The sequence below is a fragment of the Apus apus genome, chromosome 1 (assembly GCF_020740795.1).
Source record: "Apus apus isolate bApuApu2 chromosome 1, bApuApu2.pri.cur, whole genome shotgun sequence".
Lineage (NCBI taxonomy): Eukaryota > Metazoa > Chordata > Aves > Apodiformes > Apodidae > Apus > Apus apus.
Genome location: NC_067282.1, coordinates 184,891,328 through 184,918,024, shown reverse-complemented (window position 1 = coordinate 184,918,024; position 26,697 = coordinate 184,891,328). Strand labels below are relative to the sequence as shown.

The following is a 26,697-nucleotide window of genomic DNA, read 5'->3' as shown; positions in this document are numbered from 1 at the left end:
CTCAAATACAGCTGGCTCTGGCATACTCTGAAAGTTGAATCATGCATATAATACAAAACATGCACATTACCAACTCTATATGGATCACAAGACAGTCTTAAATTGAAGAGCCAGCCTTAGAAAAAATCTTACGATATCCTTGGTGGAAGATCACTTTTAGGTCTTCAATCATTGCATTAAATTGTGATCTTCAATATAAAAGTGGAAAATTGAGACTACTGGTGATGTCAAGTTCTTCTTTACATGAGATGCAGGAATGGTTTATTGTTTGGTTGGTTTTTTTTAACAGTTTTTCACAACTTTTTGTGAACATGCGATAGGTGAAATATGCATGACGCAAAAAAGAAAAGAAGACTTGGTTCACTGAGGTGTGAGAAAAAAAAAGGCACTGACTGTGCAAAGCTGAGCACTCAGCACTGTCTGAATTTGGGTCCTGTTTCAGGCAAATCTCTCATGCTTGCAGCAGGAGAAGAAGGGGAAAGATAAAGAAAAAAGAAACACTTTCAAATTCTGAAATACATCCACTTTACCACTCGAACCTTAATTCTTCTATTCTTATATTGAATGAAAATAATTCCAAAGCAGAAGACTGCAAGGTACAAGTGAACCTAAGTCAAGATGGTAGGAGTAGGCTCTTCCACGGAAACCCTGAACAGATCCAGAAATCTGTTCAAACTTTATTCCACTCCAAGCCCAGTCAAGTCTAGCGGGCAAACTTAAATGCATTTTTCTCACAGATTATGTGCTATACATGCAGTGTGATACCATTAGGAGGAAAGAAAGAAAGAAAATTACCCTTTTGAGATTTGTTTTCCCTGCTTCTGGACGCTCTGCATACACCACCAAGGAGAAACTCTGGATGATCTGAAAACCAGTTCCAGTTACTGTGATATTCCTCCCTCCACTGAAAGGCAAAATTAAAAAAGAAATCAAGTCATTGGCAAACTACCACAGCTATAGACGGCTTTATCCTGCATTGCTCCTACTACTGAAAACAGCTATGTAATGCCTAAATGACAATAAGATGTCCTACACAAGAGACTTATGTTAAAGCTATAGATGATCACATCATTTGAAAGCAGCAATATGATCTTCAGACCCATTTTAAAACAGCAGAACAAAAAAAAAAACAACAAATTGCTTTGTCAGTATTTGTGTCTTTTCATTGCTGCCTATCTTTGTGTGCTTTAGTCCTCCAGTGTTTTTGTTAAAGCACTCCACCTACCACTCACAAAGAGGCAAAGGTGAGACTCTCTTTTCCACAGGTCTGTAGGGACCTGGTTTCTCTATTCTCTTTCATTTGCAACACAATGTTTAAAAAATAATGCATTTGCATAAGAAGAATGTATGTAAGTGGCCAGTGGGAATTAAAGTCATCGAAGTAACATGGATTGAGAGGGTTAGAAATCCTCAAAGCAATCCATTAAAGTAAGCTTCAGTTTCTATACAGGAAAAAGAAAGAAGTCACTTAAATCCCCTGGGTTAAATCACTACTACTACTACCCTCCAGGCACCAAAACACCCAAACCAAAAATCAAAAGCAAATATTAAAAACAAATCCTATTTTACATAAATGACTACTCTATATTCAAGGAGACAGGTACCAATTTCTCCAAGAGGCTTCACAGCCCATTTTATTTTTAAGGTCCTATTTGGAAGATCACGATGTTACACCTGTTTTTACTGAAAGAAAGTGGAAACATCATGATCTCTCTCTGCCAACTGAACCCAAATGGGCAGAAAGATCAGAATTTTAGGGAAAAGTAGAGACTAGCATGAATCAAGGTCACAAGTTTGTCCCTGTATCTGTTACAAGAATGACTTTCAAAACTAGAGGTATGCTACCAGGACTTTTATACAGCTGATTTGCCATATTGCTACAAACGTAAGAGTAGCATACATTTCTTTAGTTTCACAACTACTACTAGGTGAGCTTTTTCCCAGAAAGAACAGCAACTAAAGGCATGTTAGTGAGTACCACCATTGATGAAAGCATGCCTTTTAAAATCATTATTGAACCTTGACCTAGATTTCCTAAAAAGATACTTTTTTTCCTTATAGGACAAAAAGATGTCAAGCTACAACTTCTCCTTGTTTCCAGCATACTTATGAAAAGCTGAATAGAAGAACCGTTACAGACCTTTTCATCAGACACCTTTTATATAGGTTATCCTTATAGGATAAGGATTTGTAAGTAATGTTGGCCCTTCATCATGCTGAAACACTTCCAATTTATTTATTTGAGATGCTTCATTTAAAAGAAGCTCATTACCTCTTCTGGTTTCAGGATTTACCTTTGAAGTGGGAATTAAAGGTTGGAGACAAACAATACGTCCAAACATTAGCTGAGGTTAAAAAGATCACAAACTATGTAGCAAAATGTGTGCATGGCTTGAGTACAGGAGTTTTTATTTTAAACAGTCCTATATGTAATAGGTTTATGACATATTACACATTTTAACCCACTTATAAAAGTTATGACAAGCATTTCATTACCTGCTGAAGCTATTTACTGGCAGGAACTTGGTGACAGTAGGATTCTCACTGTATGAAAATTGCTCTGGTACAGTAATTGCTGTGCCCCCATAGTCCATTGTGACTTGAACAAGTTCAACCTTGCTGTTAGGTCCTGTAATGCAAACAATCTCATCTCCAAATTCAGTGCTAGATTGGAGAAGAACAAGAAGAGGAAACATCTGCAGTTAGTAACATTACAGTGATTTGTATTCTTTACTGAGGTGCCCCAGAGGCAAAAATCCAGGGCTCTATTTTTCCTAGGCACTAGGTAGTTACAAGAGGAGACAACACTTTGTTCAGATCACTTTGGGTCTTTTAAAAAGATAAAAGGATAGTATACAGACACAACAATAATTCAATGTCAGCACACTTCATGTCATTCCTCTTTGGGGGAAGAGAAGGGCAGCAATTAATAAAAAGGAAAAGAAGAAGCCAGAACAAGCCAGGGCCACTAGAATATTAAGATTTTATATGGAACTACTGAGGAAAGCATGGGTGGGTTTGGAGCAGCCAGTCAAGCAGAGAAAGCGAAAACTGGGAAAATCTTTGGATATCTGAGTTCTCCCACTGTGGTTGTTTTCATAGCTGCTTCTTCCAGCTGGATCCTCTGAGTGAGTTTCTGTCTGAACATTACATGCAGAGCTCTATTGCATGGGATGAGTCACAAAGAGTCAGACAATTGATTAATTTAATTTCTACAGGCCAGAAAAGGCTGGTCCTTTGTTAGGATACATCTCTGTATTCTCAGTTACTCAGGGTACGTACACATTGCAAGGCTGGCTACCAACTGAAACTCGAACGTCCTTCTTGGAACCAGTGGCCAGGTTTGTACCAGTGATGGTAAGTGTGGTTCCACCTGCCTGTGGACCACTTTTAGGGCTGATTTGAGAAGGATGAGGTTTCTGCAAAGAGGAGATGGTCAGACTAATTAGGAGAATTAAAATAAAATTTGCAGCGGTATTAATTGGTGTAATAGTTTATAGAAGTTTAATATTATCTACATGAAAAGTAACAAAATTTAAATAATGATGGACATTTCTAAAAATAAAACAAAATCTTGCATTGTTCCTTCTGAAGGAAGAAGTAACAGATTATATGAATGTACTTATATTTTATCCATATTTCCTGTATTTTACCAGGCTTTATATGACTTTCAGTTCCCTACTTACAAAATGTAGAGTTAGCTGCCATTAAGTTTGTGAGAGCTTCCTGTTGGATTTCCTGTTTTCCTACTTATTTTAAGATTTCTCTCTTCTTTATGGCTGAGTTTACCTTCACCTTTCCTTACTCTTTCCTACATTCTGCATCAGCGACAGGAAAGTCAGGGCAAGGTTTTAAAAACTGGTGCTGACCAGAAATAATACTAAGATTTCTTTTATCTTATAAAGCTCTCTTAATTGAGGTAAAATTGTTATCCTTCTCTTGAGTAATGAGCTTGTAAAGAAAGAAAATGCTAAACTTTCCTTTATGCATCTAGAATCTTGGAGCAGATTTCTTAAAACTAATTGAAACAAGGAGACACACTTCAAATTGTTATTAAATTTGTTGGATATTTAAATTTCTCAAGTAAGTTCCCTCCTTTTGCTCTCAATTCAGTTTTTGTTTCCATGATTGTATTCCGGGAGCTATGACAAACACTGTAAATTAACACTGAGGGCTCTTCATGTACTGTGTGATTTAATTACTTCATCGCTAAGTACTCCCTGCTTCCAGTTGAGAAAAGCATCCTTAGTCAGGACAACACTGAAGCTGCTGAATCAAGAGGATGACCAAAGCCATGTGAGCTGCATGAGATGGGCTGGTTTCAGCTGGCTCCACAGCCTGGCTGTGCCTGCCAACGTGCCACAGCCCTTGCCCCGGGACAGTGGCTTTGTGCAGGCTGGTGGCACAGAAGTCCCACACACCCACTTGCCACGTGTGCCATGCACACGAGCAGGATGCCAGGCCCAAGCACAGGGCAGGGGCATTGCTGTGAAGGACCCTGCATTTGCTAAAGCATACCAGAACAGCTCAGGGAGGCTGTGAATACGTACTGCCTTTTCTGATGCATAACTGTGCTTCTTCAGCCATATTAAAACACAAGCTTTCCTTAAATGAGTCAAGCAATAAGCATATTTCCCAGTCTTGTGTATTTGTAAACGACATCTGCTCTCCTCTTCTTGTATAACCTTGCTAAAATGGTTGGCTGATAATAAAAGCTAAGCTTGGGGCTATTCCGTGTGAAGCATATGCAAATAAATATGTTTGAAAACTTTCCTTGCTGATGGGGGTGTCCCTGATCATCACCACTCTGCACTGATCTCCCACACTAAGGAGGAAAAGCCCTGCGCAGAAACAGAGAGTAACAAGCCCACACCTTACTAGTCATGCAGCAAAAAGCTTTCCCCTGTGTCATTTTGCTCAGGCATAGGCTGCCATCTCTGTGATAGCTTACAGCTACAAAATGGAGGGCCCAAAAATGGCAGCAAGGAGGGGGACCAATGTACTGCAGTTTGGTTCAAAGCTTGGTGAGACATCGACAGGTTATTAACAAGCAGCAGGAATCCATAAAATTGCATCCAATTGGCCTCATGGTTACTTTACATATGTGTTTTACTGAAGCACAGATACTATAGAAATGGGGAGAAGTTGTATTTGCTGTGCTTGTTTTATACTTTCATGTCTGAGCAACTTCTCTCTGAAGAAATGCATAATCATTCAGTACAGTTGACAAATCCACAATGACAACTGTAATTTGCTCTTAAGTCTTTGAGCTTTAGGAATATGCCTTAAGTCTAATTGGGTGTCAATTGCTTTTCTTCCCTGAGAGAAATCTGTTTGTAAACCCTTCACTCCTCAAGATGTATGTTGCTGCTGCATATGACTGCTCTCACATGCTAACCTTTGATTTTGTTTTAATTTGAAACATCACTCGGATTAAAAGAATGTATGTAGGCAAGTGACTCAAAGTAATTTTTAAGCATTTTTTTAAACAAAAAGGAGCCTTGAGTCAATATAACAGAGTTTACTAAGACTTGTTCACCTAGGTCTAGACAACCCTCTCTGCATATACTCTTCTTTGAATTTAATTGCTTGTTGATTTAAGCTAAATTGAAATAAGCCATGTGAGGGTATATAAAAAACTTGAGGGGGTCAGCTTTAAAAATCACACAAAGTTTAAATTAACACATCTAGATGTGCTTCAAAGAAAGGCTCATTTGTGCTTTTTTGTAACAAAATTCTGTTGCTGAAAATATCACAACAAAAATTGTATATAAAATACACAGCAAATAAATTGCTTACAAAAATGTATAAAATACTGTAAGCATAACCTTAGCACATGGACAGAAAACCACACCTTTTATTGACTTCGAAATAAATCTTAATTGCTATAGATTGTTAAGCATGGTGGACCACCGTATAATCTGTAGTAAAAACCAACAGCAATGATGAGCTTCATAACACGTCTGGGACAGCTCTCAGAGAAAACACAACCCAAGAACCACTAATGAATCCATATGGACAAATCTGTTATCCCGGAACCTCAGAAAAACCATTTAAACTCGTAGCCTTTCCCCTAAATACTACCTCCACAGAAAGCCTAGCTTTTAAGAACAGACTTAGGAAGGAAAGGAACAAGAAACCACTTAAATCCAAGCCCTTATGTGAAACTTCGGAAGGAAAGGAACAAGAAAAGGTTTCTGAAGCACCACACACCACTGTTCTCTGTAACCTCAGCATAAAAAATGAAAGGAAGCTTGCTAAGAACTTTTGCTAGACAGCTGTATTCCTTTCTTCCTGCAAAAATGTGAAATAATTGCTCTGCTAAAGCTCTGCTGGGTTATCTGGTGGGTAACTTTGGCCACGTGTCAGCTGGCTCTGTTGCTAACAAATAGTAAGTATTGAGTGAGCCACAGACTTCAAGCAAAACCACCAAGTACTATTTTCTGTGTAGATCCTTTTAGTGGTGGCATCCGTTTGCCTCTGTATGAACAGGAATATATAGGTAACGAAAAAGCAACATAATCTCTGACTAACACAGCAGCAATGGGGAAGTGAAACAAGTATCTGTTCTGTTTCCTACATTATTTATTTATTTTTTTCTTAGCAAGACTCCAACTCTGCTAGAAGTTAAAGCCCAGCTACCCTGGATGGCAGAACAAGCCACCCACACCTCACCCCATCCATGGCATGGATACGCCATGGGGTCAGCACATCTCAGCTTCACTTCAGGCTGAATGGAAAACTGAGGCCAAGAAACCCTCTGGGAATGAAGGCAGGTAGCAGCCAAGAAGGAGGTGGAATAGTTCTTGTTTAACACTTATTTTCTCCTTAATCCCTGGTCTTGCAGCAGTTCTTCAAAGGCCTATTTTAAAACAGCTTAATTCAAAGTATTCATATTTAATGTATTTAAAATAATTTTGCAAACACCAAGAGGTCTCCAGAGACCAAATAATGTGGATGCCTAATAAAGATGATCTAATAAGGAGAAGCTGAACTGTGCTCTGTGTTCAGAGGAATTCTTCAGTGTGACTGCTAAGAGAAAGCATTGTATAGTAACAGTTTGTTACAGTAAACTTATCAGGAAAATGATCTGATTAATTTTAAATTGTTATTTTCTGTTTCACATTTTCCCCTTTCTCTTACTCTCAAGGAGCTGCCAGAAAAAATAAGTCGTTAAAATAATTGATCAAGAATGTTAACATTTTCAATAATCCTTTTACTGCAAAACCAATGTGCTATGAGCAAGTTTTAGTGCTCTTCTACAATATTCAACAGTTTGCTCAAAGAGGAAAGCTACACTGGCCCAGCTGGTGGTCTTCTTAAGAGTACTAAGAGAGAAAAAAAAAATGTTTCATCCACATGCTCAACCAGAAAGAATTTCTAAAAAACAGTTAGGGAGATAGCATCAGCAAGAGAATGATATTTTGATGAATGCCAAAATAATTTGAAAATGTGTTGTTAGTGGTGGTACAAACCTTCAACAAGAATCGTGTTACCTAAGGAGCAGGTGGCCCCTTCCCATAACTGAGGTGGCACTCTCCAGTGGGAAAGAGAGTTTCAGACCCTTGGAAGCTGCTAGGTCTTTTCTTTTCTCACATAGTCTTATACTGCCTAGCAAAGCTGCCCCTAACTCACAGCTCTGTGTCGTTTATGACAGCCCTGCATGAGATTCCTCCTCCTTGTACAAGAAAATGAGGGGCATAGGGTAAATCCTTCATTGCAAAACTTGTTTGAGGGATAATAAAAGAGCTGCTTTTACCAAGAGGCAACCCCCTTTAATTTGGACTTGACCCCAACCAATACTGAATGTTCAACCATTACAAAAAGCACTAGGACTTCAAGTGCTGCGAGATGAGTGACGCCACCTTTCCAAAATACCCTTGTGGATTTCTTCTCTCCATGTTTCTGTCCTATTCTCATTTCAGTCTCTGAATCAGAAGTCTGCCTGCTGTCATAATAAATAGTCCACTTTCATCTCCAGCCCTCTGCACTTCAGGATCTTTGTTCACTGTTGGAAAATGCTCAGGGGAAGTCACACTTTATATAAGATTGCAGTGGAGTGCACCACTGTAACATCACACTGCAGTGCTTGGTGCAATTACGATGTTAAGCAGAACACTTGGTTATGTGTCCTATATAGAATTTGTAAAAGCCTTGTAATAATTCTTCTGGAAACCATCAGCCTTTGTGAAGACTTGGCAATACTTCATTTCTCATGGACATAGTAAAATTTAAGCAACCCTGCAAACACTAATTTAACCCTTATTTTATAATTCCTTAAAATGTAGAAAACAATAATTCATATATATGTCAGTCTTTTTCTTACTTTGCTTGAAATAGAGGAATGTTCTTTCAGGTTTTCAGTGCTCTATACTTCTTGTTTTGTTACCAGGCAAATATTGTTCATGTCTTCCAGGTAGCTTAATGCTTGATTTAAAAAAAAAGAAAAAGCCTGTTCCAACGTCTGTCAGTTGTTCACTGGCCTGTTTCTGCCAAGTCTGGTTAACCATCTCCCAGTGGACAGACTTCCCACCACCAGGACTCCCTACCACCTTACGCTTCAATGGTCATGTCATGTAGGAAATGGATTTGCAGTTTTGGTAAAACATATGCACATCCTACACTGATGATCTAGTCCAACTTGTCAACAGGTGTAACTTTCTCCCTACTGCATGGTTTATCCTGAAAAAATAATTTGATCTGGACAGGATTTCTTGCTTGTAGGTCTGAGGAAATTGTAGCTTGTCAGTCATGGGAAATACGAGCATTTTACCTATCTTAGATACAAACTTCCCTTAAACCCTACTTGGGTGTAATACTGTTGAGCCAGAGGTCTCAAGAGTCCACCTTCAACTCAACTTTCCTACGTCATGCAAGACTGCTGGGTTAGTACTCCTGAACTGATAAGCAGTTTTCCCAGTGCTTTGATAACCATGAGGCAGCTTTGCTGGAAGGGTAATGATACTACAGATAGGTTACCTCTTCAGTTCTATGACTGTGGTTGGTAGGCATCCCATTGATAGGGTTTACCTGGCAGCACTGGTTATCTGCTCCTATTTGGAACAGTGAGACAATGGCAATTTCTAAGTCCCTGTACATTGCCTATGGTACATAATGTTCCAAAAGTGCTAGTTTGTTTGATAGCGAATTAATGTATTCTCTTTGTAGTACCAATGAATTCCATTATGTGGCATTTGCATTCCTGTGTGTCACTGCCTTAACTTTGAACCAGAGACTAATCTGAGCTTCACAAAATATATTTTTTTGGTTTCCCTTACAGTTATGTCATAGTTTTTCAACAGTATCTTCTCTGAGCCACTCTGTACTTCATCAGCACAGAGGGACTGGAAAAAAAAGTACTGGCAAACCAGCTTGCACTGGCCCAAGTGTGTGTATGACTTCACACTCAGGCCACTTTCCAGTGTCCTGTTTTCTCCATTGCAACCAGAAGTTTTTCCTTCGCTTGCTCTGTTTGTATCCTTTGCCTCCTACTTACAAATCTGTTTACAGAAATTCTGGTATATTTTTCATTGTAGTTTCATGCTTTGTGTGTGCTAGAGGGTAAATTATCTCCATGTGTGTTCCACTTATAATCACATTTAGATGCAAACTTACTTATTAGCAATGTATGTGACTGCTGCTCTTACACAGCTACTGCAGACCCTCTGAGCATTCACATTTCAGTTCTTAAATTTTTTCATCCTGTTCATTAATCTAGAATGAACTTTTATAACTTTAATATTTTATGACTTGCAGTTAGTCTTTTTGCACTGTTAGGAAGGTGATCTCTTATTTCTTCAGGTTTCTGATTAGAGTTTTAATAAAAGATACCTTTTACAGGTTGAAAATGCTTTCAGAGAGCTCACAGTATTTTAGATCTCTGTGGTCTGCTGGTGTCAAATCAAAGCAGAGCATTTACCTGGCTAACAGTGGGTTACTGCTATTCTTCTTTTCTTCTTTATCCAGCTTCTTTGCAATTTTCTCATTAAAGATATGCAGGTACAAAAAAAGAACCATTCCCTCAGCCTCTTTTTCACTCACCCAACTTGCTTTTGGGTATGATCTACCAGGCTGATTCATGCTCTTTTTCACTTGCTTTGTTTCCTTTGTAGTTTTCCTGGTTTACACTGTTATGTCCTGCCAATTCGTGTCTGGTCCCTTGCACAGTGTTCAAGAACAAGAGCAGTGCACTCCTATGGAGCATCACCTAGGTTCTGCAATATCTTCTTTTTCCATTTCTCTCTTTTCCCCTCATCTGAAACCAAGCACATCCTCAACTTTTGATACTCCTGGGCATGACTCTGTAAATAAAGGTACTATCTACTATGATATTCATCTGTGGTGGGCAGTTTCTAGCCCAAGAACTACACCACTGAGATAAAAGTGCTTACCCTTTATCCTTCACTAATGCAGAATATCTAAGAGAGAAAAAAACAGCCACCAAGGAGGCGACTGATGGATCACAAGGGGGGCCAGAAATTCAGGAACATTTGGAAAGCAACAGAGGATGGGGGTCTAACAGAGATGCAAAGAAACCTTGGCAGCAAGTCTGTGCTTCAGAGGGAGATGCTGGAGAAAATACAACTGTGCCAGACCACAAGCAGAGAGACAACTGGGCGGGGGGAAGAGGACGGTGGTAAAGTATATCTCTGTGATGCTGTGAGAGGTGCCAGCTGCAGCACAAGGGGAAGCCAGCAACAGATGGATGTGTTCAAATGGACATGATGGGCAGCAAATGGCAAAGTCACCTAAGCAGCTTTCTGACGGCTCCTGTAGGCAGTGACCTCCGGTTGGGGGTTTGCCTTTGGTGCAAGTGCACATATTCAGAAGCAGGAATGGGCTCTTGTGCTTCCACACAAGCAGAGTGCAGCGAAGTTGTGTCAGGGACCTGATGACAATGCACACACATGTGGTTAAGATTTTCACAATGTACAGAGCAGATTATTGCCCTGCATTTACCTCATCTATTGTTTCCTCCACAAGTCACTTTCCCCTTTCCTTATCCTGGTTCCAGCTACAATAAGTTCTGGCTCTTGAAGAAGGTCTGTAAAACAACTGATTTGTTACTAAAATTATCTGCGTTACACTGAAAGCTAAATTATTCTGCTAACTCTTGCATATAACACACAAAAAACATTAAAGGCATTAAAGGCATAGCTCACAAAGTGTGGTAGACATGGGCCACCTTTTTGGAGGTTAAAATATAATTTGTGGACTATATAAAGGTAACCAACTTCAGGAACTAAATTAAGCTTCTAAACAGGGCACACAAGTAATTAGAAACTGCTCTTTCCCTCTCCACTTCCCTGCTTTCTCAGATTCTGGGAACCTGCCTCTTGTTTCTTCAGTCCAGCCACCCACTCACAGGATATTCAAAGAGAAAATTTCCATTGTGCACTCTTAGCACCCCAGTGTTCACCACAGTGGCTGACCTGAACCACCAGCTCACCTCATCACAGCATCCACAACACAAGTGAGGCTTCAGTTCCTGGGTTTCTGCAACAGCAGAGAGCTGAGTCCTGACTTTCCAGGGCTGCTTTGTCTAAAGATGCAGGAAGCATCTTTTTACCATGAGGCAGACACCACATGATTTTCTGAAAAGACCACAGAACCTTGCTGACAGGTTTGATGGAGAAATGGAAGCATGCAGGACCAGAAAGTCTATATTAACATACAGACAGTGTTCACTGACAGATTTCAAATAGAACCACCAGCACTGGATGAGGGAGAAAGACATTTAAGTACGCATCAGGTGATGGAGAATTCAGTCTAATAATACCTATATGAGGAAGGGCCAGCTTCACTAAAACTCTCAGTCACCCAGGAGTTCTCCTAGCCCCTATGCAGGCTGACACACAAACAAGATATGCTCCAGGACTTGAGAATAAAGCAAGAGCCCCTGGAAGCAATTCCATACTGCTGCAGATGTGTGGTTCATCAGCATGAATTGTAATGGTAACAAGAATGTAATACCCCTCTGCAAAACACCAGCTAAAACCCTCAAATACTGTGTAAAATGCATGCGTTGAGGTAAAGAATCAGGGAGAAAAATCCAGGAATGAGCTAAAACCCTCCACAAAAGCTTTGTGGTGCTAATGGCACTGCACTAGTGAGAGCTTCAACTATCAAGGAGAGTGGAGGATGGATGGAGGTAAGAGGAAACTGCCAACCTGGGAGTAGATGAAGGTGGAAGAGTGCACCTTTCTAAAAGTAACTGTGCTGTTCAGGTTCATATTCAGATTTCTAGTATGGTGAATAGTCATGTTCAGTTTTGTTTTCAGATCAGGCTCAAATTTATCCCCTCTTCTTCCTCTTTTTGGTTATTAATCTCTTCTTGTTTAGGTGAATAGACTTCCTGATTTACTAGAAGCCATTATCTCCAAGCCAGTCCCTAAGCTACCTTCAGCACCTCAGAAATGTATTACACTTTTTCAAAGTTCTACGTCTAATTTCACCACCTTACATTTACAGAATCACAGAATCACAGAATCTTAGGGGTTGGAAGGGACCTCAAAAGATCATCGAGTCCAAGCCCCCTGCCAGAGCAGGATCACCTAGAGCACGTCACACAGGAAGGCGTCCAGGCGGGTTTTGAATGTCTCCAGTGAAGGAGACTCCACAAGCTCTCTGGGCAGCCTGTTCCAGTGCTCTGTCACTCTCACAGTAAAGAAGATTTTTCTGATATTTACGTGAAACCTCCTGTGTTCCAGTTTGTACCCATTGCCCCTTGTCCTATCACTAGACATCACTGAAAAAAGCCTGGCTCTGTTCTCCAGACACTCGCCCTTAACGTGTTTGTAAATGTTGATGAGGTCACCCCTCAGTCTCCTCTTCTCCAAGCTAAAGAGACCCAGCTCCCTCAGCCTTTCCTCATAAGGGAGACGTTTCACTCCCTTCATCATCTTTGTGGCTCTGTGCTGGACTCTTTCAAGCAGTTCCCTGTCCTTCTTGAACTGAAGGGCCCATCGGAACAAGGGCACATTGCTGGCTCATGGTCATCCTGCTGTGCACCAGGACCCCCAGGTCTCTTTCTCCTACACTGCTCTCCAGCAGGTCAGCCCCCAACCTGTACTGGAAGAACAACTGGGGTTGTTCTTCCCCACATGCAAGACTCTACACTTGCCCTTGTTGAATTTCATCAATTTTCTCCCTGCCTAACTCTCCAGCCTGTCTAGGTCTCGCTGAATGGCAGCACAGCCTTCTGGTGTGTCAGCCACTCCTCCCAGTTTAGTGTCATCAGCAAACTTGCTGAGGGCACACTCTGTTCCCTCATCCAGGTCGTTGATGAAAATACTGAACAGTACTGGTCCCAGTACCAACCCCTTAGGGACTCCACTAGTCACAGACCTCCAACTAGATTCTGTCCCATTGACCACAACTCTCTGACTTCTTCCTTTCAACCAGTTCATGATCCACCTCACTACCTGACCATCAGGAGCACACTTCCTCAGTTTATCTATGAGGATGCTGTGGGAGACAGTGTCAAATGCTTTACTGAAATCAAGATAAACCACATCTACCACCCTACCATCATCTATCCACTTAGTTACTTCCTCATAGAAGGCTATAAGGTTGGTCAAACATGACTTCCCCTTGGTAAAACCATGCTGACTGCTCTTAATGACCCCCTCATCCTTGATATGCCTAGAGATAGTGCCAAGAAAAGTTGTTCCACCACCTTTCCAGGGATGGAGGTGAGGCTGACCGGTCTACAGTTACCTGAGTCCTCCTTCTTGTAGACTGGAGTGACACTCACTTTCCTCCAGTCCTTAGGCACCTCTCCTGTTGCTCACGACTTACCAAAGATGATGGAGAGTGGCCTAGCAATGACCTCCATCAGTTCCCTCAGCACCCACGGGTGTATTCCATCCAGACCCATTGATTTATGGATGTTCAGATGGCTTAACTGATCCCTAACCCAATCCTCATCTACCAAAGCAAACTCCTCCTTCATCCTGAATTCTTCTGGGGCTTTAGGCATCTGGGGCTCCTGGGGAGAGTCTGCAGCAGTAAAGACAGAGGCAAAGAAGACATTCAGTACCTCTGCCTTCTTTATATCCTCTGTCATCAGGGCACCCACCTCATTCAGCAGTGGGCCTATATTGCCTCTAGTGTTAGTTCTATCTGCAATGTATTTGAAGCAGCCCTTTCTGTTGTCTTTGACCTCCCTAGCAAGTTTTAGTTCCAAGGAGGCCTTAGCTTTCCTTATTGCCTCCCTACATCCTCTGACAACAGCCCTATATTCCTCCTAGGTGGCCAGCCCCTCTTTCCATGATACATAGATTCTCTTTTTCCACTTGAGTTTGCCCAGCAGTTCCTTGTTTAACCATGTGGGTCTCCTGGCCCCCTTACTTGATTTCCTACCCATTGGGATGCTCTGATCCTGAGCTTGCAAGAAGTGGTCCTTGAATGCTGACCAACTATCTTGACACCCTTTACCACCGAGTACCCTGTCCCATGGGACTTCTCTTAATAATTGATTGAAGAGGCCAACGTTGGCCCTGTGGAAGTTCAGGGTTGTGGTCCTGCTGAGTATTCTGTTCCTCACACACAGGATCCTGCACCCCAGCATCTTGTGATCACTGTACCAAGGCTGCCATTGACTGTCACCGCTTCAACCAGACCCTCCTTGTTGGTAAGCACAAGATCCAGCAGTGCTCCTCTCCTAGTTGGTTTGTCCACCATTTGTATAAAGAAGTTATCTTTGATGCATTGGAGGAATCTCCTAGACTGTGAATGGCTGGCTGTGTAGGCCTTCTAGCAAATATCTGGGTAGTTAAAATTCCCCATGAGGACCAAAGACTGTGGTTGTGAGGCTGCTTTCAGCTGCCTGTAGAAAGCCTCATCAACTCCTTCGCCCTGATCAGGAGGTCTGTAATAGACCCAAAAAATTGTATCTCCCATGCCAGCCTGCCTCTTAATTCGTACCCACAGACTTTCCACTTGTTCCTCATTGGCCCCTGGACAGAAATCAATACATTCTAGTTGCTCTCTCACATAAAGAGCAACTCCACTGCCTTGCTTCGCTGACTTGTCTTTTCTAAAAGGGACATAGCCATCCATGACCACATTCCAGTCATGTGAGCTGTCCCACCATGTCTCAGTAATTGCCACCAGATCATAACCCTTAGACTGCACACAGACTTCTAACTTCTCCTGTTTGTTCCCCATGCTGCATGCATTGGTGTGCAGGCATTTCAGGGAGCGAGCTGAGCACGCTGGTGGCACCCTTGGGAGGCGGGAGGCCTTCTGGTCTTCATTAATACTAGAACAATGCCCCACTAGTTCAAACCCAGCTACAACCCCCTCCCTCTTTGAATCTAGGTTAAAGCTTTGTGAATGATCCCTGCTAACTCCTGCCCTAGGAGACTTTGTCCCCTGCAGGACAGGGTCTTCCTATCCAATGTCAGCAGGCCCGGTGTCCTGGAAATCAAACCATCCAGGAGTTTTGTCCCCTACCCCCCTCCAAGTCTAGTTTAAAGCTCTCTCAATGAGCCTTGCCAACTCCTGGCCAAGAATCCTTTTCACCCTTGTTGATAGCTCTATGCCATTTTTTGCTAGCACACCTGGTGCCCTGTAAACATCTCCATGATTGAAAAACTCAAAGTTCATCCAACGGCACCAGCCTCTAAGCCATACATTAATCAGTTGTGTTTTCCTAGTCATTTCAGCTTTTCCTGCCACTGAAGGAACTGAGGAAAAGACCACCTGTGCTTCTGATCCCACAAGCATTCGGCCTAGTTCTCTGAAATCCCTTTTCGTCGCCCTGGGACTTGCCTTGGCAACCTCATCAGTGCTCACCTGCATGACCACTGGTGGGTAGTAACCAGAGGGCTGCACCAGGCCTGGGAGTTTCTCGGTAACATCCCTAACCCAGGCCCCAGGGAGGCAGCAGACCTTCCTGAGGGTTGGGTCTGGCTGGCATACAGGGCCCTCAGTTCCCCTCAAAAGAGAATCTCCCACAACAATTACCTTCTTCTCATTCTTAACAGAGGCACTCCTAATGCATGGGGCAGACTGCCTTGGAAACTCCCTGGACAGACCTTTGTCAGTAACTTCAGTTACTTCATTTTCCTGATCCAGGGCCATATACCTGTTCTGTGAGGGCACACGTGAAGGTGAGGGAAGCCTGGAGCAGGTTCATCTGTTGCCTCGAGCAGGGACCCGCTTCCATTTCCCCTCTTCTCTCAGGTCCCCTACCTCTGCCAGGGGACAGGAAGGCAGAGGATCCTCTACTTCTCATGAAGCCTCCACCTTAAGGTTTTGTCTCAAGGATGGCAGGGTATTACTCTACCAATCTATTTCTCTTTCACAATCCCAGATACTCTGTAATCTTTCCACCTCCTCTTTCAGCTCAGCCACCAGGCTGAGTAAGTCACTCACCTGGTCACAGCACACGCAGGTGTTCTCTCTGCTCTCCTCCGATATGACTGACAGGCCGAGACATTCTGTGCAGCCAGAGACCTGGACAGCTGCATTCCTGAGAGGGACCTCTGTCTGGCTTGCCACTGTCCTCCTAGCAATGTTTTTTGCCCAAGTGGGTATCATGGCTAGGTCCTCTTTGGGGTAGGGGTGGATGATCATTAGCCAAGTTCTTACCCTGAACCAAGAGGGGGCCCGTGCCCTGCTCTGCGCTCCCTGCACGCGTGAACTGCTGCACAAACTGCCGTGCCAGGCCCTTCTACCTCCCCATGCCCTGTTTGCTGCTCCTGGTTGCCGTGCTCCCTGGGGGCTGCTCTTCTACCTGAGGGGGGGTCAGGCCACCCTCCCTTTGCCTCCACCCATGGTCAGTCAGAGCTGCTGCTCCCCAGAAGCTCTCACTCCCCGCCCAGGTACAGGGGCTGGGACTGATTCCCTCCCACTCTCTCCATTTCTTTCTCTCGCCTTCTCTTCCTCGGTTTTGCCAAGGTTTTCCTTGTGGTTTAGATGCTGCAAAAGGGGTTCACCAGCACAACCCCTCGCTCTGGTGTTACTCGCCTCAGTGGCTTCACCAGAATGGTGGTCTCCCAGGCTTTTAAGCTGCCTTTTTTGAGCTTTCTCATACTGTATAGACGTTTTAACCTGCACAGCCTAAAACTCACAGAATTGCTCTTGCACCAGATGCTAGAGATCCCAGAACCAGCTCAAAGCTTTTGTTCTGGTGGCTTGAGTCTGAAGATGAGGTATGCTCAGAAAGGAGTCTCACTTGTATGGGATCAGCAAATCTGGGGCGTGTAACTAGGAAAGGCTTAACTCCTTCATTTGATTCTGCTTCTTACTGTCATTGTAACAAGCAAATCAGATAAAGTTAACAACAAACAAAAAGCAGGCCTGGCCTTTAGCAGTGTTACCGCTCCACCTGCTTAGTGACCAGCCAAGCTGTCAGTGCTCCAGATGTACCACATAGCTGGATATTAATATTTAGCATCACTTCATTTCTATTTCAATAACCAGGAGAACAGTTATTGTTTGATCCTGCTTATAGTGATATAAACCAGAAATGTCAGTAGAGAAGGACTGGGTTACCAGAATTTAATTTCACTAGAACGGTTGGACTTGAATAGCACTCAGGTGCTGGGCAGAGAAACTATAATGGGTAGGGGAAAATAGAGCTTTCTTTGCCTGTTACGCAGCAAATATAGATGAGGTGTTTACTGCATAGCACTGACTCTTGTGGACCAGGGCACTTTAGTTCAGAAATAATTTTAAATTGATACCATGGCTTCTCTTTTAACTGGATTTTGACCCATTTAATAGAGGTCTCATGCATTCCTCAGCTCACAAATACACTGTGCTGGTAGATGGGGCATAAGCATGAGTATGAGCCCCAAGCTGTACTGACTATTGAACCTCACCAATCCAACTTTAAAAGTGCATCTCATTGTTCAGACTGGGTATCAACAAGAGCCAAATGCAGTAGAATCATAGAATGGTTTGGGGTAGAAGGGACCTTCAAAGATCATCTAGTCCAACTCCCCTGCCACAGACAGGGATACCTTTCACTACATCAGATTGCTTAAAGCTTTATCCAACCTGGCTTTGAACACTTACAAGGATGAGGCATCCACAACCTCCCTGGGTAACCTGTTTCAGTGTCTTACCACACTCATCACAAAAAAACCCAAAGTCTTCCTTATATCCAATCTACTTGATAACTTGTGATTTAGGTGGTAGACGCTAGTCACATGTAAGAGGCTGAGAGTGTGGGGAGTGTGGTGACAGCCGGGGGTACACAGCCACACAGGGCTGAGCAGCTGCTTTGTCTCCTTGTGCACTGCTTGCACACTTCTGCCCCGTGCTGTCACCCATTTAGAGTGGTCCCAGCTAAAGCTGAAGTTACTGTGCTTTGAGTGATCACAGCACACAATAAAAACAGTGATAATTAACAGCAGGGGGGTAGCCAGACAATGTGCCAAAGAAAGGGGTAAATACATAATAGAAAATTTATTTTAGGAAGGCTCTTGAAATGAAGAGCATTTTCTTTCCTTTGTATATACTGAATAGAAGAGGTTTTAAACAAAGCACAGATTTCACACGTCTGTTGAAAGAAGTCACCAAAGAACTGCCAGAGAACAGCAGTGAAACAAGATTGTAGCTTTTAAGACGTCAACTGACATGATTGCCTGCTCTGATACATTTGTTCTCATGCCAGAAGTGCTTGTGTCACACTTGTAGAGGTGCGTGTGAATGCAGTGATCCTGTTCTTACTTTTATCCTAGAACAGCTGGCTTAATTTTCTTATGGTACACAGAGAAATGAAGCTAGAAAACAATTTGACCAGTTTTAGGCATGAACTGTATTGCTTGCCATTGCTTTGCATTTTGTAAATAGAGTCCACATGGAATAATTTTGCAGTAAATAAAAATGCTCTTCATTAGGTGTTAGCTTAGGTATGTGACATTTGAGTGTCCTCAAGGCAGGCAGAGATTGGCCCAGAGAAGTCTTGGACTTGTAGGAAAACCTGCCCCTGGATGACACCTGTGCACAATGGCACCTCACTGATAGATGATCAAGAATCTTTCCTGCAAGTAGCCAAAAGTGGTGGCAACTTATCTCACCTCTCAGATAGGCTTAGAGAATGACACCAGAACAAGTTCACAGACAGGCTTCAAAGCCTACATGAAAGCTTGAGATTACATTTCACAAAATCACAGAATTGTCATGGTTGGAAAAGAGCTCCAAGATCACTGCCTCCAGTTCTCAACCCCCCTTGCATGCCCCCTCAAAAAAAAACACAAACCCAAACCAAACTAAAAACCCACTAGAGCATGCCCTGAAGTGCCTCATCCACACAGCTTTTAAATACCTCCAGGTATGGCGACTCCACCACTCCCCTGGGCAGCCCATTCCATAACTTCTTTGTGTAGTTTTCATGCAAACCATGGGAGAATCTTTACTCACAGGACAACATTAGAACCAGTGTAAAACATACCTCACACAATGGGTTCATGTCATAAAACTCATCTCATGTAGGGCTTACTGTCATAGCCAAAGTCCTAGAGACCACAAACACCTGAACATGGGAGATCATGCTCTTCTCCAGTTAAAACAAATGAGATTGATGAAGAAAGACTTAATTACAACCTACAATTCCACAAAGGAGCAGAGGACATTTTCAAGCAAAAAGGATATTTTTGCAAAGATATCACCAGGAAGAGGAGGGATTTGCTTGGAAATTATGGAAAAAACTACTTCTAGCCTGTTTTGCAAAAACAAGAATATCCACTTCTCAGCTGAACTGTCGTCACTAGCTTATTCCAAGTCTTACTGCCAAGTCCTTTCCTTTCCTTTTCACAAGATACCAAGAATTAATGAGACAGAAGTTGAAATAAGGGAGAAGATAAAAGCTTAACCCACCCTTTATGTTTTATAGATTCACAGCTTATATGTGTAATTTTCAGTATCAATATGAGGACAGTGATTTTTTAAACCTCTCAGCTATCAAAGGCTCTTATTAATTTTAAAGACTTCATAGGTACAGATAAAGCTACTTGCTGCTAAAATCATGGGCTAGACCAGCTATAACCTAGGGCCACATTTAGGGTAAAGCAATTAAGACACAAAAGAAATTCTCCTTCATAGTGACACTGAAAACAAAGCACAAGTATAATAGGAACACATATCACGCCGTCTGTCGCTCTGCATGCCATATTTTTGAATGAAATAAATTATTAAAAAATTAATGTACCTTCATTACTTATTCTTCAGCTGCTCTGCATCCTTTCTTGTAATTAAGAACATTGGCTAGACTAAATACAGTGATTAAAAGAGTGCACCAGATGTGCATCAAAAGAATACCTAATGTTTTGCAGTGATTTTTTAATATTCAATATTGACACTGAAGAGATACTGTGTCACTACTGAGTAAGTTTATTACAGTTTCTTTTCTACCACATCTTTTTAGCTTGAATTGCAAGCAACATCATCCTATTTTGAGATTCTGTATCTCTGATCAGAATAGATTTTTCATACACATTTTTCAGTGCTTGAGTGAAGTCTTAAATGACAATGAAACTTTGTTTAGCTTGATGTAAAAAATTTTGTAAGGCAAACACAAGTGAGCCTGTGCTGAACAGGTAAACTCCTAACTCAAGTCATACACAAGGTATAAAATAGGCCTCTGAAAAAAAAAATGCACTTACCTGGTATGTAAACAACACTTCACTTGGTGATTTACCTAATTTTCCATTGATGTTAACTTCAATTTGACCTTGTTTTGGTTCATTCATTGGTCCAACTTGACATACAATCCTAGTAAGAAAGAATGTAAGTTTATCTGTTAGAAGTAACAGCTGCAATACCAATGCAATCTATGTGAGCTACCACACATGCAGTCAGCAAAAGCTTTATTGTACACAGGGTACTTGGACTCTGCCTCAGATTCCCAGCAAAACCACCCAAGAATAGTTTCATCTTCTATTTAAAGGCAGGCAAAACTGAAACCTGAGCACTGTACACAGCAAGAACTTAGTAGTCAATTAATAGAGGTGCCTTCTATGGAAGACTTTAATTCAGCCCAGTTGGAGATGAAGTCAGAGATGAACATCTTGAACCCTGCATAGTTTTCATTGGACCTGGTGAAGCTAAAAGAACAAAGGACACCTCCTCCTCACCCGTCTTGATGTAAGAATCAGACCATCAGCTATCTTATAACTTTGTGTGGTTTAGCTGCTGATACTTTTGTTGTGCATCCTGCTATCTTTCAGCTTTAAACTACAGTATTTTCTCACCTATGATGAAAATCCTTTTAGAATTACTGTTCTCTGAAAATCAATCCTCAGATAACCCCTACAAAATCAGAGGTCAAGGAACACTGGCTGAGAAAACACTGCTTTAACGAACACTGCTGCTGACTGATAGCACGGATGTTTAAATGTTTCATTTCCAAGAGGTGATCCACAGAATATAAGCATGAAAATGCAATAAGAATTTGACACACTTGAAAACCGGGACAAAATACTTAATGAAGAGCTGATAATACAGTTAGATAAGGAGATATACAATATTTGCAGCCTGCACAGGCAGTTTCATATAGGACACGCTCTAAGGATCACTGCTAATTTCCGTTGCACTTTTCCTCCAGGATTATTGCTATTCTTTCTTAAGCAATGCTTAAAAAAACCCTCACAAAATCTTAAGCAGAAAAAACTCCACCCAACAACCCCAAATTACTGGGTATAATGTACTTAAATCGGGAGTTATAATAAAAGGATTGTCAAGTCCCTCTGCAGAGCACTCCAGACTTTTCTGCCTGGGTACTGGCAAATGGACAAAATTCTCTAAATTCTTGCATGTTCTGGCATGTGTACGGCTGCTTGAGTCTGTTCCTCATCATCTCACTACTGTATTCTTGGAAGTTGTATCTTCTTGTCAGGCAAAAACAGGAAATGGTGCCTTTGGAGGAATTTCTACCATATGTCAAGCTACGGAAAGCAGTCGGGGGCCAGGGCTGGGGGTGTGTGTGGGGGAAACACCAGAGTGTGGTTAGTGGGGATTTTAATTGACAAAAGTTCCCTCCTCTCCCCAGTGTTGCCATTGCCTCCCTTCCCCCACGCTGCAAATGGAAAACTACAAAGAATGAGAACACGACTTCTCCAAGGCCAGCAATTAAGTCATTGCAGAGCCAGAAAGCAGCCTTAAGTGCCCATGGGAGCAACTGTCTCTTAAAAATGACTAGCTTTTTGCTGCAGAAGGATAGGGGAGCAAGACTAGGCATTATTAATTAATTTATTTTTAAAAATTAAATTAAGTAAAAGAAGGCAATAATAAAACAAAAGAAAGAAGATAAAGACAGAAAATTACTGATACCTATTTGGAGATTTTTAATAACTTATTTTTCAAGGCTTCACTAATGGAGAACATTTTCCAAAAGCCCCTAATTTGTTGATAAATGACATTATGCAAGTTGCATTTGTTCTCACCCATCACCACACAGACAGAGCTTAGGAAACTAGTAATGTTGCTATGATACAAGGAACCAGTTATCTGAGTTCTGGCTCCTTTCCATATATTTAAAAATATCAAAAAGCTTCAGAAAAAGTCAAGAGGCTGAGGAAATTCTTGTACGGTTATGCTGTGATTCCAAGCAGCTTTTGCAAACATGGCAAACAGAATGGGAAAAGATGACTGTAAAAGAGGTGGAAATTTCATGGATGGTGATGCATGTATAAACACACGCATGATGGTGATGGATTCAGGGATCAATAAGAGATGCATAGCTATATATACATTCTTAAGTCCTAGGGGCCTGGGAAGCTTCTACATGGCTGATCCATAAACTGACTGGAGTAAAACATTTTTCAAATGTTAAAAAAAACCCCTTAGGTATCTTCAAAATCCCTTTCAAAACACACCACGGAAATAGCAAGAAGTTACTATGTTACACTTTAAACTAACTTTGCAATTGCAGCTTTGAATATCAAAAGTGAATGAATGAAAAATCACACTGCTTAAAATATAACCAAACTCTTAATATTACTACTGAACATTCATGCTGTGTTTTTTATCACCCAATACCAAGGGAGTATTTCCCTCTTTTGATGCTTGATATAATTTGTAGTAGCATCCAGGCACCTAGAAGAATTCAGGCACCTTGTTCTCTTTGGCACTGCTTAAGAGTGTGATGAGTCATCTACAAAACATTTGCCAACCTGCTTAGGCAATTTAACAACCATGGACTTGTTGGCTCTGCGACGAAACTTAGTCTTTTACAGCTAAACCAAAACTCTGGGCTCCCTCCCTGCCCCCAGGAAAGAAAATTTGTGGCTGGACTAAAACAAAAAATTCAAGCTTCCTCTTGCTTTGCCTGCTTTCCCATAAATCTTGTATGCAAGGCTGCACTGTGGTTCAGATTTAGCAAACATTTTAATGACTAGATGCACACCTATGATGCCTTTAATTAAAAAAAAAAAAGTCTTGAGACATCTGCAGTAATAGCTGATAAAAACCTTTCAAACAAACAAGTACAAACAATTGAATTAATCAGAAGCAGCAGGGTAGTACACTTGTGAATTTGTTGCTGTATTAGAATCTATAACAATTTTAAGTACTCAGCCACATTACTATGAAATATTGCAGGTATCTCACACTAGTTCTTTCTTCTATTGATAACCTTTTATAACCACATGAAGATCATCTTCTCCTGAAAATGCACAGAAGTTCCTTTTTTCTTCTAAAATCTTGAGAGAAATATCCAGCAATTACCTTGTGGACACAGAGTAGAATTCCTCTTTGAAAAGACACTCCTGGTCTGCCACCATTATATTTTTTACATCTTCTGATTTTATTCCCAAATTAGATCCCATTATGGTCAAAAGAATTCCACCACTTAGTGGTCCAGTTTTTGGCTCAATCTGTGTTTGCATGAGGGAAAGTAAAAAAAAAAAAAAAAAAAAAAGGCAAAATTAAACACTGCAGTGACAATGTTGCTCTTCCATGTTATTTAAAGCTACTTTGACTTACCCATACTTAAAATGAAAAACATGCTGCTTGTAGGACCTCCCACAAAAACATGCTATGTAACTTTTAAATATTAAATAATTACTTGTTAGCTCAGAACCAGTATTCATCAGCTGCTGATATTGTGTCTCCTTTGGCAGACTGTTATGTACAAAACCTTTCCTAGTGTTTATTATGTTCTAAGTTTGCTTCCTTCTCTCAAGCACTGTGATTTTGAAAAGCAAATAGGTTGGGTTCCTCTCACAATCATTCCACAGGCTTTTCTAGTGGGTGTTGTTGGTTTTTTTTTTGCCACAATTTTCTCCCTTTCAGGTTCACATCAAAAGACTGCACCTTGCTAAGACACAGTGCTGCCCCTCTCACAGCGTCTTCAAAAGCTCCTCTACGCCTTGGTCTTCCTTACTGCATCAAATGGTAGAATGCTACAGTGCATGGGCTGATGCTAATGAAATACTTGGCAATTAAAATGAACACTGAGACAATCCTGCAGTGGAAGTGGACTTCTCAGGTTGAAATACAGCCTGAACAGATACTTGAATTCTGGATCATTGTAAGGAGATTAACTTGCTTTGCTGTGTGATATATGTTAACATCTCCAACAAGACCTTTTCAAGTGTTCAGCTTCAGAGGCCTATGTGTTTATCATGAAGAAGAGGGAGGTTGTACAGTCCCAAGTGCAGTAATTGGAAGCCAAACAAATACAGTTTCTGAAAGTCTGGACTTTAATGTCTGCTGAGTTTCTTAGAACTAAGCACATCTGAGCACAGACACAAAGCTGCTGCTGCTAGTTGCCCAGCCCAGCTACAGAATCACTTGCTCTGTATTCCTACTGGTTCAACTTCTTAAAACTTTTGCCTGCTGGCCATCCATTTGAGCTCAACCCAAAAAAACTAGCCAAAAAATGAATCAACGGTTTGTGTAGACCTTTTAAAAATATTTTGTTCAAATCTGAAACTAAAAAAAGCTTTGAAAAAAATGAATATTTTAGTATTAGTATTCAGTGCATTATCATACACAAAGTGTATCCCAGGTGAAAACACTTTTCTTTTTCTTAATTTTCCTTCCCACTCAAATCACCTTTATCTGGGCACAGCTATCATACAAGTATTCTTCGCTACACTTTCTGTTGAATTTTTATGGTATTTGCCTTTCCTGGCAGATTTCAGCTGTTTACCTGCTATTTCTTCCTGGATACACAACCATGGCCAATCTCACTGAGGCTGCTGCTGGGCTGCCTGTACCCACACTGCACCTCCAACTGTTCAGTCCCAGATAAATTTGAGCCACAAGTTTCAGAACTAAACAGTTCTATCTTACTTGAGTGAGATACCCCTGTTAAGACTCTCAACCTCTGTCACATGGTTACTGCATTTTGTGATAGCTTGGCATTTGTTCTCATCAAAGGCTGTGTCTGAGTTTTAAACTACAGATGCTACTGTTGCAGCACTAGGTGGCCAATGTTCTTCCCTTGCCCTGGGTAAACTCTCCCACTGCAGAACTACTTCCAGGTATGACAGGGGTGCTCGTTTGGCCTTCTGACTTCTTACATTCAACTGACACAGCCTTGGGTTTCATTCCAGTATGGACTGGAAAATATCACTGACACCTGGAAAACAAACTGTGACACAGAAGCAATCTGCTCTCTTATTAAATGCTATTTAAAATCCTCGTTTGAAGTCTGTTTAATGAACCTGCTAAGTGCATGCAATTCCAGACATTCTGAACCTCTCTTATAGACTTATTTCAGGTAGAAAAGGGCTTCAGGAAAGAAAAAATACATGTTAATTCCCAAGAATCAAGTGTCACATTTAAGCGTACACTGCTAGCCTGGCTTCTAGCACAGTGAGGATAAGGCTTGAAAAACAAGAAGACTCAAAGACTCCATTCAGTCTCTTATTTTGAGTCTTTACAAATCTCTCACACACATTTCTACTGGCATTATTTCCTTGCAGCTATTTCAGAGGCTCACTTAACACCCTAGGAAAAAAAACTGCCTTTCAGTATGAGCTTGTTTGGATGCTTTCTCCTGAAAAATAATACACTGGTAGGGAGAGAAAAAAGGAATCTTACGCGAGTGATTTCTGGATGAGGACACGTGTTGGTGGGAGGAGCGTGACAAAGTTTTTCATAAACGCACTTGCTGGGCTTGCCCTCTTCTTCACACCAGACACATTTATAGTCCTGATGGGCTGCGAGGCATAAGCTGCAGTCGCTTCGTCCGTAAGAGCAGTTGTACAGAGTCACTGAAATATGAATGGTAAATACACTTAGATATTTCCCTCTGTTTCAGGATATTCAGTGTGTTATAGGAAGGAGAATTAATCCTATGTACAAAGCTTGCCTGTTGCTCAGTTAAGTTGTGTGAAGAATATGCACAGTCTGTACTAGAACCCCTAAACAGCACTGGAAAAAAACTGTATTTTTCCCTGTATAGAAAAACCTCAGATGTATCCATGGGCAGAGTATGGATAAACTATCAAGTGGAGGCCAGTTTTTGTCACTCAGGCACTGTCAAAACATTAAAGTACAGAGACCTTTCTCTGACTATCTTCGGTGAACCTGCCTGTAGAACTGTTCAAAGCCTAGTCCAAACAAACAGGTCCCTCCTGGCATAACAGGAGTCAGACGTGGAAGGGTATAAACTCTGCACGTGTGTTAGTAGGGACAGACATCAGCTGGCATGGGATCTCTGCCAGTTGCATATTTAAAAGAAGAGAGCTGCCTTTGTTGGCTGCTTCCAGGACATTTGGGCCTTTCCAA

At 41.5% G+C, this 26,697-nt stretch overlaps 1 protein-coding gene across 3 annotated transcripts in view; it reads right to left on the bottom strand.

Moving 5' to 3' along the window:
- PLXNB2 (plexin B2) overlaps positions 1-26,697 on the bottom strand; it is a 261,344-nt gene that overhangs the window by 30,273 nt on the left and 204,374 nt on the right. For all 3 annotated transcript variants that reach the window (XM_051623011.1, XM_051623020.1, XM_051623030.1), the window contains 6 exons: positions 26,008-26,180; positions 23,683-23,831; positions 20,622-20,730; positions 3,283-3,419; positions 2,497-2,664; positions 796-904 (listed from right to left, as the gene is read on the bottom strand). In XM_051623011.1, coding sequence (XP_051478971.1) covers positions 796-904; positions 2,497-2,664; positions 3,283-3,419; positions 20,622-20,730; positions 23,683-23,831; positions 26,008-26,180 — 845 coding nt within the window. The remainder of the gene's footprint in view (positions 1-795; positions 905-2,496; positions 2,665-3,282; positions 3,420-20,621; positions 20,731-23,682; positions 23,832-26,007; positions 26,181-26,697) is intronic.